Source organism: Athene noctua, chromosome 2, assembly GCF_965140245.1.
Source record: "Athene noctua chromosome 2, bAthNoc1.hap1.1, whole genome shotgun sequence".
Taxonomy (NCBI): Eukaryota; Metazoa; Chordata; class Aves; order Strigiformes; family Strigidae; genus Athene; species Athene noctua.
The window spans coordinates 126,925,179-126,945,181 of NC_134038.1; the positions used below are offsets into that span (position 1 = coordinate 126,925,179).

Sequence of the window (20,003 nt, forward strand, 5' to 3'; positions counted from 1 at the left end):
AAATGAACTAGTTATTTCCAGCTATGCTGTAGATGCCTGTTGAAGTGGGGAGGTTATCAGTTCTTCTCAAACAGAAGTAACTGTCCATACAAACATAGGACCTCCAGGATGAGCTATACTTAAGTTAGTGTTATGTATTTCAATGTGGGAGAAGAATCTTGTATAATTTAAAATAAAATTAATATGACGAACTGATGGAGACTGGAAAACAGAGATTGTGTCCAAGTAATAATGCTGCACAGTGATGCCACAGTTTAACATGTAAAAATTTACCTGCTAATTCTGAATTTGTTGACATAAGAATTTCAGTAATCCATACTGTAGACTTTTGGTGAATATACTCAGGCAATATACCAGACATGGTTGTGATTGATAACTTACATATAGTATTGTTATATTTTAAATAAGAGTTTTAATTTTATACAGCCTATCTTTCCTTAAGTTGTGAACTTAAGTCACTACATGCTGGTTACCTGATTTGAAGTGTGACTTGACTTTGAGGATAGCTAATTCCAAATGATTTAAGAGTTCTTGATTTATAAGAGGTTGAACTTGCTAAGATGATGCACTCATTAGATAATTTTGATTGTGCTAATGAACAAATGGACCTTTGAGCTATAGCCTGAATTAAAATCAGAGAGAAACTGTGTCAGTAGATACTGTACTGAAGTCCTCTTACCTGAATCCCTGTTGCTGGTTTTAAATGAACTGAGTGGTCGTGTCAGCACCAATGTGTCAACCATTTTCAAAACCAGAGCTAAGAATAGGTGCATACACTATTACAGGCATGCATACACTACAAATTTTGAACATATTTGCAGTCATTTCATTAATGAATTAATTAATGGATAGATGAAAGGATGAGATTCCACAGTCCTATGGGATAACAAGTTAGCTCTTAGGACTTGCTCTGTCATCGAATCCCATACCTAGCTGTTGTAAGCAAAATTATCACACTGCAGTGTAAAACAGCAAACTCTGTTCCCTTCCAGGCCCTTTCTACTCCTACTGAAAAGCATTTCCATGAATTACATCCACTAACAGCCTCTTGTGTTAATTGGCTAAGATCAGAAAGCTGCTAAGTTGATCACCTTTCCACACAGTGTCCTGGATAGGGTCTTTCCAGTGCCTCATGTCGCATGTGCAGTTTGCACTGGTGTGCTGGTTTTGGCTGGGGTAGAGTTAATTTTCTCCATAGTAGCTGTCCACCCCACCAGTGAGCAGGCTGAGGGTGCACAAGGAGTTGGGAAGGGACACAGCTGGGACAGCTGACGCGAACTGAACAAACGGGTATCCCACACCGTATGACATCATGTTCAGCAATAAAAGTAGGGGGAAGTTTGGCAGGGGGCCACTGCCTGGGGACTGTCTGGGCACCAGTCGGTTGGTGGTGAGCAATTGTTTTCAATTGCATCACTTGTCTGTCCTGGATTTTATTTATCCCTGTTATTTCCCTTTTCATTACAATTTTTATTATTATAATTACTATTATCATTACTATTATTATTTTATGTCAATTATTAAAACTGTTCTTATCTCAACCAATGAGTTTTCTTCTCACTTTTATCCTTCCAGTTCTGTTCCCCCATTCCGCTGAAGGGGGAAGTGAGCAAGTGGCTCTGTGGTGCTTAGTTGCCGACTGGGTTTAAACCACAACAACCGATACAGCCGTTTGGTGGCTCAGCCATCCTGTGTCTTTCTCACCCTCTAGCACTGTTGAAGGCTAAGCCTCTTTAATCACTGGGTCTGTGAACCTAAAAGCTGTGCTGTGTCCTGTTTCTCTTTCTCCAAGTCTGAAGATCATCCATTCTGTCACTTGAGTATCTTTATCATTGGCAGACTGTTTGGGCCACTGTTATGGACCACAATGTGAGATTATTTACCTTATTTTTAAAAGCTTTAGAATCGTGGTCTCCAAAGCCAGTTTTTTTGCCCAGAATGGATTATTCATCAGACTGCTGAGCTGATGACCCACTATTTGCATGGCTTCCAAACCATATGACATTTATCAGTATGGGATTTGACTTTGATCAGACTTCCTGAAGACAAATATGAATGAACTGCACACATATGTACAGCTTGTCATCCTGTGACTGCATGGTGGCATCATGTTCCTGTGTGCACGTAACTATTATCCCAACAGAGCAGGAAAAAAGGGAATGGTGAAACTGACTGTAGATGTAGCTGCAATGCAGATAGGACTCTTTGAAGTGTGATTTCACCAGAAACAGGAAGTAATAGTCTCTATCATCTACTCTAAAAAAACTCCTTCCACCTGACTATTCTCCAAGTCAGCCCATGAAAAACATTTCTGGTGCCTCGGGTATGGATGCTGATGTAAACTAAAGCTTTGGAAACAGTAGCTCATACACCCAGCATGTGGTACCTTGTCATTTCACAGCAGTTTTCTATTTAGAGAAGCACTACAACAGTCAATGCTAATATGCTATCTCAGCTCAGTGACCAAAACAAGCAGTAAAAATAAGTTCAGAACATAGAAATGTGGTCATTTGCTCACACTTGAGAAACTTTGTACCTGACTTCAACATTGGCTCACTGTCTGGCGGTTTTAGTTCTCTAAAATACAATCCACCAGTTTCAAAATCACTTTAGTTAAGCCAGCTTTAAACTGTTTTAAAACTTTTGCTCTGTAGACAGGCCATAATTGCAATATAACTCAGAATGAGATGAGAAAGGTTGGGGAAAACAAGTGCAGAGCATTTTAAAAACCCCACATTCTCTAAGGAAGAAGTATAGGTGTCTTACGCTATTTTTAATACTAGAACATAAAATGTCAAAGCAACAAGCTAATTTTTTTCTGTTTCTGTATTCTAAAAAAATAAATTTTTGTTTAAAGAAAATCTTAACATGAGGCCTTAAGACCTTACATATTCTAACTTTAGCATGGAAAATCTATTTTTACACCATGTTAGAAATTCTGTATATAGGCCTGACTGACCTTGTAAGTATAGTGGTGCTAGGAGCTAATCATGCAATATTGTAAGGCTCTGTATAACAGTAAATGCTGATTTATTTTGGTTATTGGTACAAGGATTCCTGCTCACTGCCTGTGTAGAGACTCTGCATATTTTATGCTTGGAAATACAGTCCAGAACATATTCAAACTGTGAATATATAACCTGATTTTTTTTTCTTAAGGGTAAAGATATATACAATAGGTAGTGTTTTATATAGAATACAGTACTTATTTTTATTGTTGCATAAATGCAAACTATTTTTTTCAGAACAGCAAAGCATTACAGAATTTTAAAATTGTTGGAGAAAACACTATTTACAGTATGACCAGTTCTTTCAGCAAAGCTTTTGGGGTGATACATACCAATTGGCTCTGCCAGCTTCATTTTATGCTAACGTTTATCTTCAGCATCGCTGTAAAAAAAGCTATCTGTTTTTTCACTCATACTAGCCTGTCTTGGTAAAACATTTAGAGAGGCAAGGAGAATCATGCTTCACCACTGGGGCTGGACTAGTATTAGCAAAAGCAACCAATCTATACCATATTGTTGTCTTTGCTAGTTAAAATCCTTTAAAGAACATGCCTGATGTAGTAAAAATGTAAGATTTTGACAAACACCAAAATGAAGCATCACAATTTATTACTTTCTAGCTTTGAGTGTGATATTTTTGTCATAAACATTACAGGCATTGGGCTGTTGAATGAATCTGGCTTTCATGTAGGTAAACAAAATGTTGCTTTTTATAAATTAAATCATTGTAATTCCGGGTTCTAAATTCCTGCTCACTTTTAATAACAGCATCACAGTATCCACTTCTATGAGAGTATTTAATACAAATGCCTGTGGTTTTCAATGTTACTAACATATTGTAACATCAGTAAAGTGACTTTCAATGACAAAGACTGTTGTGTGTATTTTGTTCTTAGAAGTCCTTATATTTATCACTTCCTGTTTTATGTGTCTCTGTAAAAAAAAAAAAAAAAAAAAAGATGCTACACGCATGGGAAAAAAAAAGGCTAATGGCTAATAATAGAATACAGAGTAGTTTTTCAAATTCCAGGGTTGACAGTGATCCTGTGAGCTTCCCAATCGTTGTCTTAGAGTTTTACTGTTCTCAAGGCAAGTCTAAAATTCCTGTTCCTTAGTATGTCTGGAGGAAACCTAGAAAAAAATCTACACTCTAAACCATGCCCAACTGTTTGCACAAAGGTCAAGAGCGATCGTCCCACTTAATATCATACAAGCATCCTTCCCAGTACGCCTTGTGGGTAAGAAAAGTCCTTAATTCTGAGTTATAGGTGACTGTTACTCTTAAGCAGGTAACTTACTGAATCTACTCTTAATGGGAAAGCAACTTTTACACGTTTCAGGTTTTACATTGTTTTCGAGTGGGTTTCTTTAGTTATGTGACAGCAGATTCTTAGTGTTTCTTAGTTGATGTGTAAAGATGAAAGATGATGTATCCGATCGTTCCGTGAATACCATGGATTTTTTTAAATGCTTATGGACAACAAAATGCAATTCTTTCTTGGGTGAGCTAGAATTTATTCCTTGTTTTGGAGCAATATGTTTTACAGTTTTCTCTGTTTCGTGATTACAAGATCCCTGAAGAAAACCCTACTGGTTCACACTTCTTGTTCTCACACCATTTCACTGCCCAGTAGCTGGTCAGTGCTAAAACAGCAATTCAGCCTGAGAAAATAAATTGAGTCAATCTTAAGTGTATTTGTTATTGGTCCTCTTCTTTCATTGCTCCAGGCAACTATTATGCCTCATTAAAAAAAAAAAAAAAAAAAAAGTATGGAAGCCAAGCTTTTATTTGTAGGTGCAATTTTAATACCACATATTCTTTTGGCAATAATTCTAATGATTTATTTATCACATAACTTCAGACCTGTATAGGAGTGTGGAACTGCAGGGAGGGGGGTGTCTCAGATCATTTAGTAAATTTTACTTATCTACAAGAATGTTATGTTCATTATTGTCTGATGTTTACTTTCATTAGTAGTTTTGGGCCTGTGGCAGGTAGATAATTGGAAGAGGAAAAAAAAATAAATTGCAGAACGAGGTAAAACAGCTTGGTAAGTGAAGGAAAAAAAGTGGGGGGAAAAAACCCCGCACAGGCACTCACACAGCACCTCCCACCAGCAGCCCTGTGCCCAACCAGTCCCCAGGCAACACCTACTTTGGAGACTTGCCCACCCCTGCCCCAGGTCTGTTGCTGAGCTTTACCTTAGCGTAGACTCTCCCTTTGGTCCACTGCATGTTCCCTCCCAGCCTCTTGCCTCCCCTCAGCCTACAAACTGGGTGCAGAGTGAGAAATGGAGCCCCTGATGCTGTGCAAGCACTGCCCAGCAACAGCTGAAACACTTGTGTAATCAATGCTGGTTTAGTCACAAATCTAAAATGCAGCAGCCTATGTATGGGCTGCTATAAAGAAAATTCCATCCCAGTCAAACCCAGTACAAGACCAGAAATACAATTAAACAAAAGTATAAAGGAAAAGTTGAGTGGGTAATGAGCATTTTGTTGAAGATGTCTCATCAGCTTTAGGGTAAAATTAACAGTAGAATAATCAAAACCCTACAAGAAGAACAGCCTTTGCTTTATACCCTTACTAACCTTGTAGGCTATCAGAGTTTTGAACAGCACCATAACTTATGTTGGCTACAGCACAAACCTTTACGGACTTCGGTCATTATGTCAGAGGTGCTTTTCCGTAGCATCCCATGTCTGTTTCCCAACTTTATGTGCAACAGGACCATGTACAATTAGCAGAATGTGGAAGTATAATCATGTCTATGCCTTTAAAATTCATTTTTGAGGGCAGAAAGTAGCTTCCAAAATGAAACTACAAGTGATATACAAAGGATTCTGAATTTAAGTAGTAAGTACTAGTTGCTTCTTTGGGAGAGACCAGCCAGCTTTGAATTTACAGCCCAGAAACTCGAGACCTGGATTTCACAGTATGCTTAGCAAGCTAGGGTATAAAATAGTGTCTTCAAGCAAGATTTCTGCTTTGACGATTATTTCTGTTGTTTGTCCAGTGACATAGACACATAGGCATCTATGTATACACACACCCTATAGTTTTGCTTTCATTCCTTAGTACAAAGGCTCCTCCCCAAAAGTGCTCAAACCCACTAATATAAGAAATATACTCCTCTTACCATTCTTTGCATTTACAAGGCTAGCAAAAGAATCTACCTATCACTGTTCCGTGGTAGGTAGAAGTGACCAAAATTAACAAAAGTTTCATTAACTTATTTCATGGGAAAAAAGTTTGAACTACCTCTAGACAGTTGTGCTGCTCCCTCTTCCCATACAATGTCAACCTTCTCAAAAAAAACAAAAACAAACCCCAACCAAAAAAATCCCACCAAACAAAACTTTTTTTCCCTGAAAGATCTCAGGCAAAAAAGTCTTGCCCTTCTGTATCTGCTTTCAAGTAAATTCTACAGCATTGGTAATTACTGCCGTCATCTGAAATAGTAACCTAGCAAGAATTTTTCTCAGTGGGTTTTGGCCCTTGTACGTCAAATGATGTATAGAGGCAGGAAGGCTACTTCTTAGGGTTTAAAGTGGAGGAGACGGTAGAAACATTAATTTACATGCAGCTGAGGTCTGGCAGCTTAGAAGTCTGTTGTTAAAGGGAAAGTTAATGTATAAATTGACACAGCGTAGTTTTTGTATGTTTAAAAACGTTTTATATAGTGACACAAACAGAGCAAGAATCTTACTGGACCAAAAGCCCCCTGTACAAGAGCACACTGCTAGAAGAGTTCTCTGCTATGTTTTGTTGAATCCCTGCTAAGAGAAGTTCTAACAGGCAGTCTTACACTCAGTGTATGGTGTCACAGAATTCATCTTGAATATCACTAGCTGTCAAAATAAGCAACTCAAACTTACTGATTTACTAACAGATCAGTGTAAAATGACCACTCCAAAAGCTCTTTCAGTTTGTACATCTGTCATATGCTGTCAAAGACAAAAGAATATGTATCATCTTATGTCATACACATGATACTGTTTAAGATAGAAAAAGGTAAGTTGCACATCAGGAACTGGTTTTAGTGAATCACAGGAAAAAAGTAATCATTACAGAAGAATTTACTAAGTTATATATTGTGAATTGCAAGTTTGTGAAAATAAAAACATCTTTAATATCACAGATTGGAAGTTAAAGACAACAGTACAAGAGTAATTTATATTCATTCCAAAATGAAAAAAATATAAGTTTGTAAAGTGATATCTTCATAAAATATGCGATTTCCAATACTGAGATACACAATCACTGGAAGATTTGGCAAAGCAAAACACAAACTGGAATGTTAATTGTGATCATCCACAGCTTGCTTCCTTTTGATTCAGATGCTCATAACACACTGTATGAACTGAAAATATAATAACCATTTATTAGATGAATGGTAGAGAACAAGTTTTCATTTTTTCTCCTAACATGTCCATTATCACTACCCTTTTCTGTAAACAAATTCAGTCCATGAACAACAAAACTTTGAAACTAAATATGAAAATTAGCTAATAGTTAAGCAAAACAAAACATCTCCTTCATAGTAACAACAAAAAAAACCCCAGGAATACTTGAATCTAGTGTTCTCCTTTTCCTGCACAGATGCCACCAAGAAGACAAGACCTGACTGAATGCAATTTCTGTCTGTCCCCACCATACCTCCCCCAGCCTTTTCTGGGAAGAATGGCTACCAAGCCTTAAAACAAAAAAGAATAAAAAGTTACAGAGAGTGATGTTAGCAAGCAATGTAGCTTCTTATAACTTCCTGAACCATGCTGGTAATAAGTCCAGACAAAAATGCACAACAACATTTTAGAGAACTCTAAATATGTGAGTAAAGAGTCAAGAAAACCCAGAACCTCTGTGCTCTCAGATAATACCATAAGCAAGGGAAGACAAACACAAACTCAAAATCGTTATGTGTGTCTTCAGTTTTAAGTTTTCCTTTAGTTTTACCCTGTAATTTTAAATGATTCTTTAAAGTTCACTTACATCATCATAGTGGAAGTTCACAAAACCTTGCTGAGATGTATCCCTTCTTCTAAAGCATTCTGCAAAAATGCAGTAAGAAAACAAAACAGGAACCAGGTAAGAAGAATTACAGTTAATTTTTTTAAAATGCATTGTACTTTCAAAAAATTCTGCAGGCCACATAAATGAGAACTCATGAAGAACACTGCAATTCATTCCAAGACTTATTTTAAGAGCCTCTTTAATCACGTAACAAGTAATAGGACAAGAGGTAATGGCCCCAAATTACACCAGGGAAGGTTTAGACTGGATATTAGGAAGTATTTCTTTACAGAATGGGTTGTTGGGCGTTGGAATGGGCTGCCCAGGGAGGTGGTGGAGTCCCCATCCCTGGAGGTGTTTAAGAGTCGGGCCGACACAGTGCTGAGGGATATGGTGTAGTTGGGAACTGTCAGTGTTAGGTTAACGGTTGGACTGGATGATCTTCAAGGTCCTTTCCAACCTAGTTGATTCTGTTCTTAATTTTCATATTTATCATATACAATTCCTTATGTTCTGCTTCCCAATTTTGATAACATAACTCTTCTAGTCTCTGGAACAAACCCTGCATTAGTTTTAAGTCCATTTTTTTAATGGGGATTTACAAAATCATAATCTATAATCGTTCCAGTTTTGCCTGTAAACTCTACTGAAAGAAACTCATTTTGTGGAATGTAAAAGTTAAAGTTGAACTTGAGGTGAGTAATCAGATTTTGTTAAATAACAATCTATTATGGGGAAGATAGCAACAAGGGTTTAATCCAGCATACCAGTGAGAGCTCTGAGTTTAACACAGCAGGCAATGTAATCATCAAATGTAATCTTTCCTTGAGTGCTGTATCGCCTTGTAATTGCAGTCACTGCCTGTGGGCTCAGTCTAAACCCTATTTGAAAAGAAAAAGTCTGTATTCAGAAGACAGGCAAGTTGACAGAATCCAACACATTTTTAATTGGAAATATCATGTGTCAGTTACTGCAGGATGATAACGGGAAATGGAATAAGTCAGTCTCAGAAGCAATAACATTTCGCAACTTACCCATGTTCATCAAGGCCTTCTCCAGTTCTTGACGATCTACTGTACCACTTCTATCGTTGTCAAAACTTAGAAAGTGTTGCTTCCAGCCATTGACCACAGCCCAGAGTTCTTTAAACTCATTAAATCCCAGTGTGCCAGACATATCCCTCTGATTCCAAAGCTAAGAAAAATGTTTCTTAATTTAAAAAATGTTAAAAAGCTCTCTTCAATGGAAATTTATATTTTTATCATCTCTAGTTAAAAACTCTTTCTTGAAGGTCAATATTAACAATATTTTATTATTATTAATTTTTTTGGTAGAAAACTAACTAGAGCATCCCACAGCACAGAGATAATACTACCGACCCAACCCAAAGGTCAGAGAGCTTGGTCTCCCCACTTCTTCTCAGTGAAACCTATTTGCTCTTTGTGAATTTAACTTAGTGCACACACTTCTCTTACCTGCTACAATGTAATTGTTACCAATAAAATACATATCCAAAATAAAAATAGATGGCAAATTAAAAATTACTTTGTTAGAATAATATCAGTTCTTTTGCATTCCAAGTGGTTTGTTCAAGGTGAGCTAATGGTCCTCCCAATTTCATTTCTGCTTTTTTATTTTTAAACAGCAAAACATTTGAACGTGACAATTTAAATTTTGACTGAAAAACTCCAAAGATTCCAACTTTGCACAGTATACCTAAGTCTTCCATAGGTCCTACTGCTGAAGGCCATACACCATTCCATTAGATACTCAAACTTGGTTCATTCAAGGGACAGGATTTAGGGGGACTTAGACTGTATTCAAGCTGTGTAGTACAGATGTTTAATTCATTAGGAAGGATTAGAATATGGTCCAAGTTGAAAAGCACAACGAGAATTTGCACAAAACTCTGTTCTGGGCTGCCAGACCTGACTCTTTCACACATTCAATGGAGAAACAGTCCCCTAGGCTTAAAGGGATACCACTTGCTGTAAGAAGATCAGTCACCAAGAGCCTCATTTATTAGAATTATTATTTCATCCTGTAAAATGAGTAAGAGTTCCCCAGTCATAATACTTGTCACGTAAGGGCTGAATGGGAATTACAAAGAATTTTCCACCAAATTTTTGGCACCCTCTCATCTTCGCTTACATAACGCAAAAATTTTTACATTTCATCATAAAGGATACATCCAGCATGGAGATCATGAGTCTGCAAGTCTCTAAGTTGAAAGCTGTTTTAATTAGAAAAAGAAAAAATAAATTAGAATGATTTCCAGTTTTAAATGTAAAATTTTGAATTGCTTTTTATTATGCACTGATAATTTATTATAATGTATAAAATATTATATAATTGTTTCCACTGTATACAGTCATACCATACTTTGATCCAAATGAGAGCCTTTAACCATTACTCATTAGAAAAACTGACAGCAGACAATCTGGAGGCAATTCAATTTGTATTTAAAATTAATTTGCTCTTATCTCCATCCATAAAGGTTTTGGGTTTCAGTCAAAATGGTCATTTGTATTTCAATGTTGACACCACTTGAGCAAGCCAGTTTTATTCATAAAAGCTTGAGTTTGTAAACTGAACACTAGGTATCCCAACAGAGGAGTCCTGCCACAGAAATTTTTGGTCAATATCAAAGCTCAATTTAAAAACAAAGCAAAACACCTTTTTAAGAATTGGCTGTCCATTACAAAACAAAACCTTTCAATTCCACAGCTCAGCAGTGGGGAACTAGGGAGGCTGAGAAGGTAAGTCCTATAGGCACAGAACTGAATATAGAGGATTTACGCTTCAGAGCAGTCCATATGCAAAGAAATTCCATTTACCATGCAAATAAAAAAAAAAAAACACCTCAGCAGAAAGCACAACTATAAGCGTTTTCTCGTAGATGGCAGAAGAATTAGTATGCTTTAGAATTGGGGGATTTTGTGGTTTATTTAAATCATTAACTTACGTTTATACGCTCCTGCAATCCCTGACTGGGTGAGACATCTCTGTAGCTCATCAGCATCTATTTGTCCATCCTTTCGATAACAGAAGATGTATCAGCTATGGTTTTAATTACCTCTCCCAGGCTGGTTATTCCCAGTACCCACTCCCTTTTCAGTGGCATTAGTTACCCTTTCAAAAAACAACTGATTACCTGTCTGCTATATGACCGAAACTGCCTTTTATAACTCATATCTGTAATAATGTTTCTTTATTGGTGGTATTTCTGCAACATGCATTAGCTTTCTCATCTAGTGATGTACTAAAGAACGAACAGAATTGGCAGGTTTGCTCTAAACTTAACTTTTAAAAAAAACAACCCAACCAAACCCACAACAGATATTGGTAGCGTATACTTGAAAGTCAGCTGCATAGAAACCAACACAAAATTCTGAAGAGAAAGACAGCTTTCCTTAAAGTACTAATTTCAGCTTAGTGAGTATTGTAGTCATTTTACATTATATGTTTATGATCTCACTGCTACAGCAGGAAATCTGGAAGCCAGATCATACATACCCTCTTCTCAAGCCAGCATTAAGATTTACAAATCTAAAAAAACCCCCTGGGTTTTGTGGGAATAGTAAGTAGTTAGCAGAACAAACAAAACCAGAAAGCAGAGAACTTTGAAAGAAAAACAAACCAAACCCAGAAGAGATACCTATCTGTACGGTTTGGAAAATGACTCATTTCCAACACATCCTGCTCAGGGCCAAACAGAGAAAACAACTGCCAATTCATGGAAAGCAATGAGCTGTCAAAAATGGAGCTGGAACTCGAGGTCACATTCCTCACACACCCAACATAAAGCTGGGTTCACAGAGAGCTAAGTATCATTTAACCTCATTCAAGGAAGGAACATTGTAGATAAAAAAAATTATGTGACTTTTGTAAAGCATTAAATAGTGAAAAGAGAGCTGCTTTAAATTTGAAACAAATTTATTTGCCTCAGCATTTTCCTAATATTTTTAAATGCAGTAAGCATTTTTTTTTTTTTTTTTTTTTTCCAAGAACAGAGATATGCTACTAAATGACATGGTGGGAATGGCACAGCCAGGTAACTTCAGAAATGAAGTATCCTTATTTATAGGACAAATAGTAGTTAATACGTTAAATGATGTTTGACAAGGTCTGAAAACAAAGCAACAACGTTTGGATTCTATGTAAAATTAATGGCAGCTAAACCCAAAACTGCTTCCAATCTACTCCATCAGTCTAACTATACAGATATATTTAAAACTTTACATTCACAAGAAAACTAAAAGATTTGCAATAGCCATGTATATTAAGCAGCAAATTTCTTCAAACCCCTTGTGCCTTCTGAAACCAAAGCAGGATCTACATAACTTTAAAAGCACCATTTGTAATCATGATTAACACTACCAAAAATAGCTCAGCTTTTTTTTTTTTTCCCCTTGAAGTAGAACAGTTTAAGTAGACAAAGCATAGGTGCTTTTCAAACAGACTTAAAACTATTACTTCCTAAAAAGACAGACTCAATTAACATAATAAAGATTTTAAACAATACTTTTGACTTTCTTCTGTAAACAAAGGAAACTAATTCCTCAAATCTAAGTCAGGATCTCCGTTCTAAACTACTTCATAGAAAGCTCCAAGATGCTTATATATTATGTTGGCATAAAACCAACATTGAAAGCAGCAAACCATGTCCAAAAACTTTATTAATTCTACAATAAGTACTTACTGAAAACTGCTAGATGCGGCTTTTTACAGACTTGCATGGAACTGGTAATTTAGCTGTTCCATTTCACTGTCTCCTTACAGGAGTTTTACCTCTGCACAGCCACTAGTCTCTGAAACTGACTTCCAGTTCTAAGGATAGCATTTCAAAAGATAACCATTTTATTTCAATTAGGAATGATTTCTACAAATAGAAAGTATTAAGCACCCTTAAACGCTAACTTGATCACACCCCTCAGCTCACTTTCAGTAACCATGCCTTGAGAAGCCTGGGGACAGTCTATGCCATGCTGAAGTCCAGCTCCTGCCACCTCCTCTCCACAGGGCTGGATGCTGTTCGCTGTTCCCTAGCTCTTTAGTAAGCTTTAATAAGCTTACTCATTCTTCCAGCCTCAGTTACTGGCTCCACCGCTGATTCCTGGTGCACATCCAGGTGGCACCTGGATGCAGAGGCATCTCAGCTGGCAGGCAAGTTGTCAGCACGTTCAGCAGAACTTAGCTTGGGCTCCCTGCCTCACTGCGTGTAGGTTATTCCAGTATTCTATTCTCCTTTACTACAAAAATACACCGTCTACGTATTTTCGTAAGTAATGTTAAAGAAATAATATACAGACCCTAAGATGCATTATTAATTCAAAAGAATAAAACAGTGAACAAAACCTGAATTACAGTCTTAAACTAGGAATTTAATCATCAGCTAATATTGCTGAATTCAAATTTTCATGTTGTGGTTACGTCTACCTGTGGAGCAGAGCTTTAGATTTGCACACACCCTAGAAGTGTGCACTAAGTAGCTACACATATGGCCAGCAAAGACAGAACTTCAGCTCAGTAAACCTAACTTCTTTGCTCCTAAACTTTGTAATATAGTTTCAAGAACTACTTATTTCTAGTAACATCCATAATCATACAAAAACAATATATGCCACAAAACTACAGTAAAGAGATCAAAAATGCAGTGCAGAATGACAAGGAAGAAAAAAGAAAGGCCTAAATGAAAACTGTGAATGCCTTTTCCTCTGACAGAAAAATCACTCTGTCCTACCAGAAAACCCAAATATTGGCACAACTGCTTTCCCAACTGTGAGTCTATTAAGTCCATTAAGATCATGTAGCCACCTCTCTTACTAGCACTTTCCACTCTTAGCCAGGCCATCTCCACAGCCCATGCTTCTCATTGTTTCCCGCCTTTTTCTCTCGAAGCTCACAGCATTCCCCAACCCAAATGTGAGTCACAATTCGGTTACAACATTCAGTGTAACTATACAGTCCCTGTATATACTATATATTTTACAAACTGTATCGTTGTTGTGTGTATAGCTACATGGTATAGCTGTACAGCTATATATAGCAAACGTGCTAAGTAAAACCATTCTGCTGGTTTTGGGGTTTTTTTAAACTTAACAGGTTTCCTCACTGCTAATATTATGCATTCCTCTTTCAAAAAGCTAATATAGAAATTATTCCCCATAAATAAAAAAATCCAAGAAATAAGTAACATTTTATAAGTTTACCTGCCCTGCTACTGCAGCAAAATAAGCATACAAAGGATCCTGAGCTTGTTCAGGGAATGCTGGTCCTCCTGGAGCTCCTCCATACTTAAGAAATCAAGAAGAAAATTAATTTAAAATCAATGATTCAGTTAACTGTTAAGAAACTGCAGTGTTTGTACTTAAGAATCAACTTGTGGTTTTAGAAGCACACCATACAAAAAAGTCAAACCAACTGAAAAAGTAAATTCCTTAAAAAAAAAATTACAACAAAACCACCCAAGACACAATCTTGGTATTGACATACTCATTTATTATAATTTAAGCAACCAGTGTAAAATCTTGCACAGGAGCAATCCACTGATATCTAGATACAGTAGTGGTGAATCTCTTCAAGGCTGAATTTTAATCTACTACTAACAGAAAATGTAGTACTGAAGATAAGACTACTGAAGGGAAGCTGCTACAAGTATACTTGAAATTGCTAATGTACAGGGACCTGTAAAATAAGGCATTTACTTTTAACATTAGACATCACTTGTGTTTTACTAGCTTTTATTTTTCCTCCATTTTTCCTGTATTTTACTGTGATGTATATAATTTCATTTATACTTTTCCCTAACTACCCTCTGTAGTCACTACCCACTTATAAGATGTTTTGAAACCTTTTTTTTTTTGAAACCTACTTGTGGTAGAGCGATTCCCAATGCTGCCCAGCGCTGCGAATAAAGAATACCTGCTCAACAGTTATACTCAATTCTGACGAGTGAAGCTCTTGGTTTCAACTACTAAGGCCGCGCAGATTTTTCTTTCCACTTCAAAAAAGTTGATTAAGACGGATATTTAGGGAAAATACTTGCAAGAATCAGCATGAAAATTTTTAAATAAATCGGTTCTTAAATGAAAATCACTGAATGACAAAAGTTAATCCTGTTTGACTGAGCTGAACGGGGTCCGTGTAACGGGGTCCATTCCCATCTTTCGCCAAGACAATACACTTCTCTGGAGATGGCCAGTGGGATGAGGTGTACTGTACCTCGTTATCAGCCCCACGAAGCGAAGACAACTTTACACAAACAGTCAGACACAAGACCTCGCTCGGGGACCGACACCCCAGAAGCGACTTCGGCCCAGCGGCGGCGCCTGCCGGGCAGCAGCCCCCTCGCCCCTGCCTCCTCCCAGCGGCGGGCGGGCCGCCGGCGGGCCGGGCCGAGCCCCGCCTAACGCTGCTCTCGCCGCTTTCCCGCGGCGGCCGAAAAGCCGGTGCCCCCCGCCCCGGCGAAGCGTCCCCCCGCCTCAGCGAGCCCGCGAAGCCACCCCTGCCCGCGCCGCGGGGACGGGAGGGCGTCGCCCCCGGCAGTGCGCGGGGGAAGGGGCTGCCCCGCCCCAGGCGCCTTCTCCCCCCGCCTCGGGCAGCCCGCCCGGGCTCAGTGCCCGCCGCCCGCGCTCAGCGCCCGCCGCCAGCCCCGCTCACCCCGCCCTGGTAGAAACCGCCGCCGGGCGCCGGCTGCCCGGGAAACGCCATCTTCGGCTGGCACCGGCACCTGCCAGGGCGGCCTCGTCCGGGCGCAACCACCCGGTCGGGAAGGGGGGGACCGGGACGGGCCGCCGGCTCCGGAAAGGGCCGGGGCTGGACGCTCGGCCACCCGTGGGGGGCGGGCGGCCGCCTCCGGTCAGCGGGGCAGCCGGGGAGTGCAAGACGCTGGCGGCGGGAGCTGAGGGACCACCAACTCCAAACCGCCCCCCCCCTCGCGGTGGTACAGGCCGCCGGCCCGGGGGCTGCTTTTCCTTCCCACAGTGACTGGGCGGCGCGGGGAGGTCCTTTCTCTTGCGTTTTTCGCCGCTGCCGGGTGTTGGGGCGCGGCGCGGCGCGGCGCGGCGCTTCCCTTCCCTTCCCTTCCCTTCCCTTCCCTTCCCTTCCCTTCCCTTCCCTTCCCTTCCCTCGGGGTGGGGAGAGGGTTCGGCTCGCTCGCGGGTTGCCCTTGCCCGCGGCTGTTGGTCGGGCGCGCACGGGAGACGGGGAAGGAGCCGGCGGAGGTGGGGGCCGCTGCGGGCCCGCCGCGGCGCCGGGCAGCGGAGCGGGGCCCTGGCACAGCCCGAGCACCCCTGACGCCCAGCGGAGCACCAGGCCGCGCGACAGCGGTCGTCTGTCCCGCCGTTACCCACTGAGGCGTTTGGAAAGCACTGGAAAGGTTCACCCGTGAATCGCCAGTGTTGATGTCAAGTTATTTCAAAATCGCGCGTTCGTGATTTATAAGCAGGGCATAATGCCCGTAAACTCTTCAGTAGTTTGTGCATAGGTATTGCGTGTATCACAGAATGCATCGTGACGTGAAACGTCCTCTTCTGGTGCTGTAGCTTTCTCTTCAAAGTCTGAACACCTATCTGTGGTCCCACAGAAGGAGAAAACAAGTCTGTAAGTCCAAATTCTGGAGTAGGAGGGAGGGGTGAATGCCAGTGTCTGCTGGAGCTAGGAAGCCCTTTTGTGCTGGTTCTCACTGGCAGTGCTCAGTCTGGGGCCACTCTGGTTTTGGTGATTCATTGGAGGAACCTCGGCTTGGATTCAACAGCCTCCTCCAGGCTGGAGGAACTCGCAGGTACAACCCGTGCTTTTGACTTACTGGCTCTTCATTCGCTTCACTACCTCAGGAAGCGAGAACAGCTGAAATGGCCACAGCTTGGTGTGATCTGGACTGTTTATTTGCAAAACATAAGAACTTCCTCATGTTGAGATGTATTTAATTAAGTTGCAAGTGGATGAGAAATTATTTGCTAGAATCTGTATGCCTGAAGCAAATCAGATGGAGACCTTGCAGTGTGAATGGTCTACTGTCAGAAATATGGAAGTATAACATTTTGGTTTTTGTTTGTAAATGTAATTTCTGAAGACGTTTATAAATTTGTGTGGGACCTTATCCATTTAATCTCACTAATTTATAGTAAACTTTTCATTAAGAGTGAGTCACCCTTCTCAGCTTCTATTATCCAGTGAACAGGGCTTTCAGGTAGTATCTATACAGCATATATTTTTATTATTTCAGTACCAATTACACTGATAATGTTCATAGATGCTAGAAACATGAAAAGAAGTACTGTGGTGTTCTGTGAAATTAACATTCAGTACAGTTGCCAAATGAAAGAGACAAATTATTTAATACCTTCGTCACACAGGATAGCATATACAAAGCCCATCTTTTCAGGGCAGCTGAGAAATGAAGTAGCTAATCTGGCTAGTTTTTTTCGCTTAAGAAATCATAGACTCTCATAAAATAGTTTAGGTTGGAAGAGACCTCAAAGATCATCTTGTTCCACCCCCCCTGCCATGGGCAGGGACACCTTCCACTAGCCCAGGTTGCTCAAAGCCCCGTCCAGCCTGGCCTTGAACACTGCCAGGGAGGGGGCAGCCACAGCTGCTCTGGGCAACCTGTGCCAGTGTCTCACCACCCTCACAGGAAAGAATTTCTTCCTTATATCTAATCTAAATCTACCCTCTTTCAGTTTAAAACCATTACTCCTCATCACTACATTCCCTGATAGAGTCCCTCCACATCTTTCCTGTAGCCCCCTTTGAGTACTGGAAGGCCCCTATAAGGTCTCCCTGGAGCCTTTTCTTCTTTAGGCTGAACAACCCCAACTCTCTCTGTCCTCACAGGGGAGGTGGCTCCAGCCCCCTGATCATCTTTGTGGCCTCCTCTGGACTCGCTCAAGCAGGTCCATGTCCTTCTTATGTTGGGGGCCCCAGAGCTGGATGCAGCACTCCAGATGGGGTCTGGAGCCCCAGAGCAGAGTAGGGGTGGAGAATCTCCTCCCTCAACCTGCTGGCCACAGTTCTCTTGTTGCAGCCCAGGATACGGTTGGCTTTCTGGGCTGTGAGTGCACATTGCTGGCTCAGTTTTCCATCCGCTACTACTCCTGAGTCCTTCTCCGCGGGGCTGCTCTCAATCCACTCACTGCCCAGCCTGTATTTGTGCTTGGGATTGCCCTGACCCATGTGCAGGACCTTGCACTTGTCCTTGTTGAACTTCATGAGGTTCACACAGGCCCACCTCTCCAGCCTGTCCAGGTCCCTCTGGATGGCACGTCCCTTCCCTCCAGCATGTCGACCGCACCATACAGCCTGGTGCCGTCAGCAAAATTGCTGAGAATGCACTCAGCAATAGCTATCTCACAAGAGTATTTGAATAAGAGTCTGTTGATATCAAACTCTGCAGCAGTCTAATAGTTTTGTTTACCAGACTTAATCATGTGTAGTTATTTGAGACACTGTGCTGAACCTTGTTAGACTACAAGTATCAATGTCTGGGCAAGAAACCTTCCTAATTAAAATAGGATCTAGGTAAAGTGATAAAAATATTAAAGTCTGGAAAGATTGAAAATAGGTGACAAAGAATATAAGTGATAAGATTTGAAGGGTTATACACTGATAAGCAAAATGTCAAATAGTATAAATGTATTGCCAATAGCTTAAAGATTATAGGAAGGAATTTTTAACAGCTCTAGTAAGAAAAAAACAGATAAGATTCAGACCAATTGGTAGATAAAGATAATAAAGCTGTACAACTGTAGCTGTATAGAAAAGGTAGACGTGTTTCTTAAGTTTGGTTTTGGGTTTTTTGTACTTGAACTCGGCATAATCACCTATTCATCCCCCATTTGCAGTGCTTCTACTGAGACTACTGGTAATGAACACTGCACTAAATAGTTAATATTTGCAAGATTATTTAAATTCAACCACACATAAGAAAAAGAGCTAAGAGACAGGTGTAACAAAGTGATGTATTTTACATGGTTTGTTGGGCAGGCATTTTGTTTGCACTGGTGCATTTGTTTATTCAGGTTTTATCCGACAAAGAGGAAGGCTGCAAAGGAAGGCTGTTGGAGATTGACAAGTATACATCTGCCTTCTGAAGGGCTACTGAGCTATGGTAACCTTTTAAGTTACAGAAAGATCATCACATTAGAAATACACCAGTAAGAAATCTGTGTAGAATAAATAGTTACTGATTTTACAGATCCCAAAGAGTATGTAATCCCTCTAGTGGGAAGACTGAAGTCAAGCAACACAGAATGCTAGTACTATTGCCTGTTTTTTGAGATGATGCAGTATATTTTCCTAAGACCTAAATAAAATAATTTTGTTTAGAAAATGAATGTTATATGTGCAGTTTACATTCCATAGCTTTTGCTAGATTCTTTGTAATAGAATGTTAAGAAAGAATTCAAAACAGAGCTACAGTTGTAGCATCACTGCCTTAATCTGATCACAAGTCACATTCATTGTATGTACCATGCTTCCTCAGAATGGACAAAGGCTAGCATAAACCCACTACAAGTCACACACTTTCTGCTTGCCTGTCTTCCCTCCCTCTGTCCCACTAAGTCTGGGTACATTTAACCCTGTCATGAGCTCGCATATGATGTGGGAATTCAGCCACCCTGAACTGAAAGCCTTGAGCCGCACCGTGGTCAGTCTGATGTAGTACATCAGTACATCTCATCCGATGTAGTGGCTAGGAGCTGGGTGGCGACGTGCCGAGGCATCATGCTTTCCTGGCAAGTGGGCATGGAATTTGTCCTTTCCAGAACTGCAATGAAAGAAGCTAGGGAGGAGATAGAATTAAAGTGTGAAGTTTGAACTAAATAAACTTAAAGTGTTTATTTAGCACCTGAGGGGATAAAAATTTGAGAATAAGCGTATTACTTAAGGAGGGACAAAAAATAATCTCCTTACCCTTTTAATTGCCATAACTTGAGAAGAAGCATAAGTTCAAACATTGAAAAGGTGAATACAGT

General features: G+C 40.1%; 1 protein-coding gene across 2 annotated transcripts; it reads right to left on the bottom strand.

Moving 5' to 3' along the window:
* Nucleotides 1-7,070: 7,070 nt before the first annotated feature.
* Nucleotides 7,071-15,775, bottom strand: SRI (sorcin). 2 transcript variants are annotated; one of them, XM_074900237.1, is made up of 8 exons: nt 15,685-15,775; nt 14,235-14,318; nt 10,988-11,057; nt 10,212-10,255; nt 9,057-9,204; nt 8,790-8,903; nt 8,002-8,060; nt 7,071-7,372 (listed from the first exon to the last, which is right to left on the bottom strand). In XM_074900237.1, the coding sequence occupies exons 1-8, from the start codon at nt 15,733-15,735 to the stop codon at nt 7,346-7,348; spliced, it is 597 nt and encodes a 198-aa protein (XP_074756338.1). In that variant the 5' UTR covers nt 15,736-15,775; the 3' UTR covers nt 7,071-7,345. The 2 variants fall into 2 exon arrangements, with proteins under 2 accessions (XP_074756338.1, XP_074756339.1); XM_074900238.1 differs by lacking the exon at nt 10,988-11,057 and having other exon boundaries at nt 15,685-15,740.
* Nucleotides 15,776-20,003: the final 4,228 nt, after the last annotated feature.

Coding starts and splice junctions, on each gene's coding strand:
- SRI (XM_074900237.1), bottom strand. CDS start 15,735: ATGGCGTTTCCCGGGCAGCCGGCGCCCGGCGGCGGTTTCTACCAGGGC. Junction 11,058..14,234: donor TTGCTGCAGTAGCAGGGCAG/GTAAACTTATAA, acceptor TGTTATCGAAAG/GATGGACAAATAGATGCTGA. Junction 8,061..8,789: donor TAAACTCAGAGCTCTCACTG/GTATGCTGGATT, acceptor GCATTTTTGCAG/AATGCTTTAGAAGAAGGGAT.